At 45.3% G+C, this 9,741-nt stretch overlaps 1 protein-coding gene across 1 annotated transcript; it reads left to right on the plus strand.

Moving 5' to 3' along the window:
- The first annotated feature begins 1,438 nt into the window (after positions 1 to 1,438).
- Positions 1,439 to 7,701, plus strand: RNASEL (ribonuclease L). Its single transcript, XM_059478495.1, has 7 exons — positions 1,439 to 1,533; positions 2,474 to 4,277; positions 5,016 to 5,104; positions 6,058 to 6,248; positions 6,364 to 6,481; positions 6,781 to 6,902; positions 7,259 to 7,701. The coding sequence occupies exons 2-7, from the start codon at positions 2,843 to 2,845 to the stop codon at positions 7,392 to 7,394; spliced, it is 2,091 nt and encodes a 696-aa protein (XP_059334478.1). The 5' UTR covers positions 1,439 to 1,533; positions 2,474 to 2,842; the 3' UTR covers positions 7,395 to 7,701.
- Positions 7,702 to 9,741: the final 2,040 nt, after the last annotated feature.

Below are 9,741 nucleotides of genomic sequence, written 5' to 3' on the forward strand. Positions count from 1 at the left end.
TGGGTGGAATTTAGCAGCATTCAGTCCCCTCATGTGGATGGACTTGCCAAAAAGGTGAGTGTGAAAAACACCAATCACTTGTTTTTAAAATTTTAAAAGTTTAAGAATTATAAAATGGTTCTAAAAATAGCAATATAATTAGAGTAATAATAATTTGGACAATTTGGATTAGGACAATATGAGACAATAGAAACAAAGAATTACAGACAGTCCAGGTACCTCTTTCTGGGCAAAATAAGCCCAAAAAAGGACCCACGCTAACAGAGGATTAACCCTTAAAAGCAACAGCCTGTTGCATATTCATACACCTCATCCATGATGCATAAATTCCATTCAAACACAGGATTCTGTCTGGTCAGTGTCAGCTTCTTCCTCTGAATCCTGACGGTGTCTTCAGGGCTGAGTGAGGCGGGAAGAAGTTCATTTCTCCTGACAATGGAGCAATAAATTCTCTTTCTCTGAAAGATTCAGGTGTCCTGTGGCTGCTATCTTAGTGTGAGTCCTTTCTTTAAAAAAATATCTTACATATCACAGTTTCTATTTTAACCTTATGTTATAACCTAAAACTATATTTAACATATAGTAACCTAAAAAAAAAAAAAAGTTACTTTCCTGCATGCGCCTCCCCCAGAACCCCAGCATCCTCCTGGCCAGGCCAGCACTTATCTGGGAACACCTTGGTGGCTGTGTCATTGTGGGCAGGGCTGGGTGATACATGGCGACACCCAGGCATGGTCAAAAGTCAGTGGGGCGGGGATAGAAATATTTAAACATTTCCTGGAGTGCAGGTCATGTGACTCTGCTGCTCGGAGGAGGAGGAGGAGGAGGAGGAAGGTGCTCAGCCCCTCTCTTCCTCCTCCCTAGGGTTCTGCTGTCCTGACAGGGGTGAGGAACTTGAGCCCCACTGTGACCAGAGGATGCTGTGCTGCTTTTCTGGCCAGGAAAGTAACTTTTTTGGTTTTTTTTAATGTGTGGCAAAGGTATAGAAATTAATACAAGGAAATGAAATGCATTAAAATAAATGAAATACTGTGTTTGTTTCTTGAAATTCTTGAAATTCAAGAAACAAACACAGTTTATTTATTTCCTGTTGAGCAGGGAAATAAACCATCCACAACCCATTCTTTGGCTTTCCTGAGGGTAAATTCATGTAAATTTATACTTTGCTTTTATACCTTAAGACTTCTCTGTCCCTTTCCTGATTTGCTTAGGTAATTTATTTCCATTTCATGCTTGTCAGGCAGTAACTCCTTAAAGTGCTGATCAGAAAATGGGTATTGGAACCCCACTTTTTCTAGATATCAGATAGATAAAGGCAAATTAAGTCCTTCCTGATCAATCTCCTAACATGGTGAAAAGCTTAGGAGAGGCTTCCTGTCAGGAGAGGTCTCCTCTTGGCCTGTAGAAGCAGGAGGGATTAAGGATTTCTGTCTCACTGCAGGTGTTGGATCACGGGCAGTCAGGACTGTGTGTGGCTGCCATCCAAAACTGAAGGGGAATGTCCATCTCCACCTATCACTGATGGCTTATCAGGTAAACTGGGATGAGTCTGAGGTGATATTTACAGCAAAAGCAGCAGGGACACCTGTGGGAGAGGGGCTGGAGGGAATGTGCTTTCCCCTGAGTTAAATCCTCATCAGCTTCTACCTGTATAAACAAGAACCAAGTTAAAGAGAGCTGCACTTTCAAGAACACCTTGTGCTTAAGCTCAGTGAAAACCATCCTGACCTTGACTAATGGGCTTTATTCTCTCATAAAATACTCTCCTCAAATTAAAAAGAGGGGGGGAAATGTAGTCAGCACAGCAAATTCTCCAAGTCAGAAAATCTCTAGCTGGGAATTCTTATACTGATGTTCTCCCCTCTCTGAAATCATAGGAAAATGTGTGCAGGAGGGGCTGGATTTGAAATGGGTTGGATGAAAGGCATGCCAGTTCTCTTGAATACAGGAAAATTCAAAAAGCCAAACAAATCAGGATTAGAGGAGAAGCAGGGGTAAAATCCATGTGTGTGGCAGCATGTGAGTATTGCTGAAGGAGTAGGAGGCTATAAAGACATGAGAAAACAATAATTATGCCTCTTCTAGACAACATCTTTAGAGGATTTGGGTCTTTCCCTTCTATTGGCATTGTAGCAGCTCCATGGAGATGGTACTAATGGAAAAGTGGGAGGGAAAGCACTGGTTAAATGGCAAAAATCCAAATTAAATTTAGGTACAAAGACTTTGGTGGAACATATTTGTTTACAATTTCAATGATTCTCCCCAGTCACTCACACACCATCACCTGAGGGGCTGGGGCCAGGCAAGGAAACAAGGGGTCCATGAGTGCTAAAGCTGTGCTTCTCTCCAGGCCTTGGCTCTCCCAGCTGGCACTGGCACTGCTGTCCTCAGCTGCCCCTCTCACAGGACATATGGAGTGTAAATGGTGAGCATTCACAGGCTAATGAAACAATATTTTCTGTTCATTAATCAGGTGAAGACCACAGAGCCCTCAAAAGTAGCCCCAATGTGTTTGACGGGCCTCGCCTGGCACATGCCCCACTCTGAAAGCACTGAGCACTGCACCTCTCCCATCCTTCAGGAGATGCACTGCATCCTTCAGATCCTTCAGAGAGCACTGCACCTCTCCCTCCTTCTGATGGGGAACACAGAACCCTCCCTGTGACCATCACACCTCTCCCATCCTTCTGGTGGTGAACACAGAGCCCTCTCTCTGACCATCACACCTCTCCCATCCTTCAGGTGGTGAACCCAGAGCCCTCCCTCTGAGCACTGCACCTCTCCATCCTTCTGTGGAGCCCTGGGTTCTGGTGGTGAACCCAGAGCCCTCCCACTGACTACCATGGAGCCCCCAGCTCACAACCAGGAGACCTCCACCCTTCCCAGAACGAAGACAGCAGAAGTCCTTAACTCAGAGCTAAATGATGCTGTGTACAGCAAGAACAAAGCAGCTGTGCTGGAGCTGCTGGAGCTAGGGGCAGATGTGAATTCCAAGGTGGGCAGTGGCTGGACACCCCTGCAGACCGCAGTGAGGATCGATGAGGAGGAGCTGGTCCGGCTTCTGCTGGCCAGGGGAGCCTCTGTGCATGCCAGGAAGGACAATGGGGGCACTGCCTTTACTGAGGCAGGGATTGCAGGGAACGTGGAGGTCCTGGAGCTCCTCCTGGAGCGTGGCTCAGACATCCACGAGCAGGACATCAATGGCTTCACAGCCTTCATGGAGGCTGCGTGGTACGGGAGGGAGGAAGCTTTGAGGTTCCTCTACAGCAGAGGGGCAAAGGTGAATTTGAGGAGGGAGCCCAGCCAGGAGAAAGCCAAGCTGCACAAAGGAGGGGCCACAGCGCTGATGGACGCTTGCAGGGAGCGCCACTTCTCAGCTGTGAAAATCCTGGTCCAGGAGATGGGGGCTGATGTGAACATCCGTGACAACAGAGACAGGAATGCCCTGATCCATGCCCTAAAGGAGGGTTCAGGCAAAAGAAAGCATGTGTCACCTGTGCCCATAGTTCATTTCCTGCTGGAGCACGGTGTGGATGTGAAGAGCAAAGATGAATGTGGGAAAACTGCCCTCATCCTGGCTGTTGAAATGGAGAGCCTGGAGCTGGTGACAGCTTTGCTGGAGAAGGATGAGATAGATATTGATGATGCAGATGAGGAAGGCAACACAGCCCTGATGGTGGCTGTGGAGAAAGATGATCGCAGAATAGCAAAGTTGTTGTGTGAAAAGGGAGCGAGGACGGATCGTGGGAACCTGATTGCAGTTGCCAGGAGGAATCGTTCTCCCAGCATGGAAAATCTTCTTCGTGAGCATAAGGTCAGGTTTGTTCCAGAAACCCCCAGAGCATGGGAGCCACACAGCAAACGCTGGAGGGATCAGCTGAAAAGCCTCGATCAAATGTATCGCCCCATGATTGGCAAACTGAAGACATTTCCATACATCCAGCAGAAAATTCAGGATGGCATCTACCTCGGGCTCCATGGGGGGACAGAGGTGGCAGTGCAAATAACTTGCAGTGCAGAGGGCGACAGAGAGAAAGAGTTCCTTGAAAAATGTTCTCACAGTGAACATCTACTGAAGCTCTTCCAGTCTGAGAAGGAAAAAGGCTGCATGTACTTGTGCTTCCCACTCTGGGAGAAAAACCTCCAGGAGCACCTGCAGGACCCTGAGGACCAGAAGGATTACAAAGCTGCTCTGAAGACCATCTTCCAGGCACTGAGAGAGTTACACTCCCTTGGGTTTGCTCACCAGGATCTACAACCCGGGAACTTCGTAATAGGTTACGTTTTGATTTCCTTATACTTTCATTTTGCTTTCTTTATGTTTTCATTTTGCTCTCCCTGAAGTTTAGAGAAGAAGGTGCCTCACAGCTGTCTGTAAAAGTAGAGATGTCTTTGTGCTGAATGGGGTGGCTTTAGATCTCTGTGGTGCTGTTCACAGGGGTCCCAGGACGAGGGAAGAGAGGAGAATCTTGACTCCATGTTTCAGAAGGCTGATTTATTATTTTATGATGTATATTATATTAAAATATACTAAAAGAATAGAAGAAAGGATTTCATCAGAAGGCTTGAAATGAAAGGAATGGAATGATAATAAAATCTTGTGACTGACCTGAGTCTGAGCCAGCTGGACTGTGATTGGCCATGAATGAAAAACAACCACATGAGACCAATCACAGATCCATCTGTTGTATTCCACAGCAGCAGATAACCATTGTTTACATTTTGTTTCCGAGGCCTCTCAGCTTCTCAGGAGAAAAGATCCTAATGAGAGGATTTTTCATAAAATATGTCTGTGACAGATCTGCTCTTTAAATAAGTACAGATAGGTTCACAGAGAGAACAAGCTTACACATCCCATTAGGTCTCCCCACTGCTCCAGGGCTCTGCAGGCAGACCAACCCATCACAGGTGCCTCCAGAGAACTGTGTTTTAAAGAAGGGGCCATCCAGAAGTCAGCAATGGACCATATGAAGTTTGCCACCTTTATTTGCTAACAATTTCTCTTATTTCCCCAGATTTAGGTGGCAAAATTTACTTGGCGGACTTTGGTAATAAAAGAAGGTCGATTGAAGGCCAAGAAGAACTTGTAAAGTCAGATCTACAGGTAAGTTCTCTGTGAACCAACCTGTGGCTTAAAATCTTGGGTGCTCTGTAGCTGTGGGTCCTAGGGAAAGGCTTTTTGAATTTCCAGCTAGAAAATGTTTTTGATTTGTGGGGAAATTGGTGTAGTGACAGGTGTTGCATAAGAGGGATGTTGGTTTGGATGCCCATCTCCTTTGTCCTGGTGCACACAGCTTCGAGGTTTGTGTTGGGTGTGTTGAGTCTTAACTTCTTTTTGCCAGGGTCAGGATTAAATGCATATAGATGGTATTTCTTGTTGGGACTCGGATGTTCAGTAGTTCTTATCTATATTGCAGTCTCACAAACCCTGAGTTCTAGAGCACTTCACTCTAACAAACTAAAAATGGAGCCATGTCTCTCTCGGTCTACAAGGCCTTTTAAGGATAAACTGTCCAACTGAGAAATAACACCTAAATCTTTTTTACTTTTAACCCAATGACCCAACCCATTTTAATTATTTTTACTTTTATCCCAACCACCTGTAGCCCACAACATGGACTTTTTTATCCAATTACACAAAACCACCCAAACCCATGGAGAAGAAGGTGAAGAAGAAGGACCAGCCTCTGCCCTAAAACCTCCATCTTGCTTTATATTTATTACTATAGTCTAAACCCTTAAACTCTAAGTTTTCCACCATGTGATATTACACACTTTTAATCAAACTACACACCCATAATCTCAGTTTTATCATTCAATTTTGGAAGCCTTCTCCGTGGCTTCAGGTGAAACGCAGTGTTCTTTTGGGGGTCAGTGCCTTTCAGCACAGAAAGGGTAATGAGATGGGATAAAAGTCTAAACTTCTCAGTGACCAGGGTTCCAACAGGTGTGTATTTTATACTTCTGAGCCCCTGCAGGGTTTGGGGATATGAGTCCTCTTCCATAGGGCTGGAGGCTGGGTGCCAGTGACACGGGAGCAGTGATGTCTCTTTGCAGGCCCTGGGCAGGCTCGTGCTCTACATTTTAACAGGGGGTAGGAAAACCCTCCAGCAAGTTGGAATTGAGGATTTGGCTCCCAATTCCCCAGATTACACAGAGGCTCTGGACCTGGTACAAAGCCTGTCCTCTCCTGATGAACGAGGCTTGGAAGGGTTGAGCAAACATCCCTATTTCTGGAGCATTCAGAGGTAAGGCCTGGGAGTACAAAGGACGTGGAATTTTGCTGTGGGAATTGCCTGTAGTGCTGGGAAATCCCACTGGGAGATCCCACTGCAGCTAATGAAGCTTCTCATCCCACAGCAGGTTCAACTTCCTGAAGAGTATATGGAATAAAATCAAAGATGACCAAAACAAAAAAAGTGTTTTTCAAGATCCTAATGTCACTAAGAAAGCTTTTCCTTATCCACAGTGGACCAAAATGGTAATTCTCTGGAATTTGGGTTGGTATCAGGCTTGAGCTGGACATTCAGGCAGAAGATTTTCTGAGTGTTTAAAAATGGAACTGGAAAAAGTAGCCCCACACAAAATACAGACAACTGGAAATAACAATTCAGTGGAATTGTTTTGCATGTAGTCAGAGGATGTTGATACTAAAGGGAGCTCTGCTAACTGGGGTGATAAAAGGGGTTGATCATTCTCAAATTGGCTAGCAAATCTTTGAAGTCTATTGGGTTTTGTGGGGTGTGAAAGGCAGGGAATAATCTGTGTGCTTTCTTTCAGATTGACAAAGATATTTTACATGCCATGGAAAAACCCAGGAATGCAAAACCTACCAAATACAGAAATAATGTCACCCAACTGCTGAGGCTCATGAGAAACATGGATGAACATAAAGATGAAAAGTAAGTGTTCTCATCCTTGCCCCTGCCATAGAATCAGAGAATATCCTGAGTTGGAGAGGACCCTCAAGGATCACCAAGTCCTGTCTTTGCCCAGGACAAGCCCAAGTATCCCCACCACGTGCTTGAGAGATCTACCCAAGATGAAAGTGAAAGACACATGGAGGTGTTGGAGCATTAGCCAAAAAAAAAAAAAAAAAAAGAAAAAAGGATTGAGGAGTAGAAAAGTTGCAGCTCTGGGATTTCTAGGAAACCTCTCCAAGTTATCAGAAAGCCTCTCTGGAATGGCTTTTTTTCTGCAAGGGCATCCTCCCCTTGGACAGGCTTTCAAAATCCTGTTTGCTTTTGTTCTCTTTCAGGATCACCAACAAAATAGGAGACTATGCTGAGTATTTCCTGGAGGTTTTCCCAGAACTCACCATGTATGTGTACAACAGCTTACGGCAGAACCCCAGGTACAGCCACCTCGCAGACTTCCAGGAGCCTTCTCTATAGCATGGCACTGCCTCCTGCCCCATGTCTGATTCACCATCAGTCCTTTTATTTCTTATTTATTCACCTCAAAAAGAGCTGAAGAGGTGTGTAAGGAGATGGAATAAAGCACATCCAGGGACAGAGTATGGAGGACTTGAATTAGGAAAAATTCCAAAGAATCTGGTCTAACAACCACAAGCTTTGGATGCTGTGATTTGCACTGTGATTGTATGTTGCTTGAAAAGGTTGGTTTTTGTGGGGCTTTTTTGTGTTTTTTTCTTTTTTTTAGTGTTTTTTTGTTGGTTTTTGTTTTTTTTTTTTTTTTTCCGGTGTGGTTTTGTTTGTTTGTTTGTGTTTTTTTTTTTTTTTTTCTTTGTTGGTTTGGTTTCTTTGGTTTTTGGGGCATTTTTTTTTGTTTGTTTGTTTTTTTGTTTTTTGTGGGGTTTTTTCCCAAACTCCGATCATTGATCTTTCAATGACCCCATGCAGAAACAAACTTGAAATAAACTCAAATAAAAAACTGACTCTACGCTCCTTTAGGAACGAGGTTCCCCCATCCCCTCTGCACATGAAGAGAGGTTCTGCAGCACTGTCAAACCACCAGTGCTGCATCAGTGCTCCTGCCTTGGAGCAAAGGTCCTTCTGAGGGTCCTGGGAACCTCTTGAATACATTATGAAAGTTTGACTACACAGCTGTTGATGTGAAAATGCAACCTGGAGAATGCTGGCTCCTCTTGCACCAATATTTTTGGGTTTTTTACCCTTCCTCCCTGTTCTTTTTTTTTTTGTTTTCTTGCTCATTGTGTGTTTTTCATGCCCAGAAGGCAGGAGGACACCCCGAGATGGGTGCCCAGGTCTCAGCAGTGGGGGGAGCAGGGGGCTATGGGGTGCCCTGGGCCATGGCAGCATTTCTGCTCTTGCATGAAGAGAAGTGAGGCCACAGGCTGGGCTCCTCCAGCCTCCTGTAAAATGCCACATTTCCTGCTTTCTGTGACCTTTGCAACTTCTACCATCACTGTGCTGTTCCAGTGAAGGGCTGGGTCAGGATAAGCATATGAGCCTGCAATGTGGCTGAGGCACTTACCTTAATGGTGAGAAATTAGTGAGTTTTCTATTATGACTTCTTTTTGTCATTCTCATCTACAAAATATGCTGTGTTTAAAAGAGATCCATACAAATATTTCAATGACATGCTTTAAACATCACTGCTTATTGTCCCACTGTGAAGAAATAATGTCAGGGCTCTGTTTTGATCAGCATTTTCCCTTGTGGGAAAATCTACTTTTTATTTTGGTCCTACATAGAACCCATCCCAACTGAAACCCTTCAAGAACAGCACCTGAGCTATATTTTAAGGGATATGGTGATTCCATTGCTGTCCCCATGTCATTGAGGGGAGAATTCTGTTGTGGCAGGTGCAAAAGGGCACCCTGGCTGGGGAGGCACTAGGAGCTGGCACAAGATTTTGTTGTTCTGCTGTTATGCAACAGGCAGCCTCAAAACAGAGCAGTGACTAAACCCAGCCAGGCTGTGATTTATCTCTCTGGGGTGATCTGGCTGCTGGGAAGAATTTCCAGGGATTGCTCCTGTGCTCTGTTCTGGTGTCAGAGAAGAGAGCTGATCCATGCACAGCATCTGCAGAGCAGACTGCTCCTGGAGCATCAGTGACACAGCTTTCCTGAAGAAGCTTCTTGAAAAACACACCTCGGTGGCACAGACACATCTGTGCTCACACTGGATCATTTCAGCTCTTTCTGTAGGGTTCCAAAGAGAGCTTTATTGAGCTTTTTCATCATAAGAGTCCAGAAATGAAGAGCCACTCAAAAGACGGAAAGCAGGAGTTTATATTGGGATTTTGAAGGGCAGGGCAGAACACCAGGGCCAATGGGATGAGGGCACAGGATTGGAAGGGCCAATGGGATACATTAAATCTGCATATCACAGCAAGGCATGCTGGGAGAAGCCTTTTTCCTCACCCTGACAAAGTGGTTGTAGTTTGAAGGATTTTTGGTCCAGGGGTGGGTGTGGATTTTTTTCACACATCAACCCATGGGAGGGATGGATGCAGGACTGGGAGCAAAGCTGTTGGGCTCCTTCTCCAGGCAGCACTGACAGAACCACAGCACACAGCCTCAAGCTGCACCAAGGGAAATACAGGTTGGATATTGCAGAAAGGGTGATAAAGCTCTGGAATGGCTGCCCAGGGAGGTGGTGGAGTCCCCATCCCTGGGTGTGTTTAACAAAGCCTGGATGTGGCACTGGGTGCCAGGGTTTAGTTGAGGTTCTGGGGCTGGGTTAGATTTGATGACCTTGGAGGTTTTTTCCAGCTCATTAATTCTGTGAATTCTGTGAAAAACACCAGGCTGCC

Source organism: Ammospiza nelsoni, chromosome 9 (genome assembly GCF_027579445.1).
Source record: "Ammospiza nelsoni isolate bAmmNel1 chromosome 9, bAmmNel1.pri, whole genome shotgun sequence".
Taxonomy (NCBI): Eukaryota; Metazoa; Chordata; class Aves; order Passeriformes; family Passerellidae; genus Ammospiza; species Ammospiza nelsoni.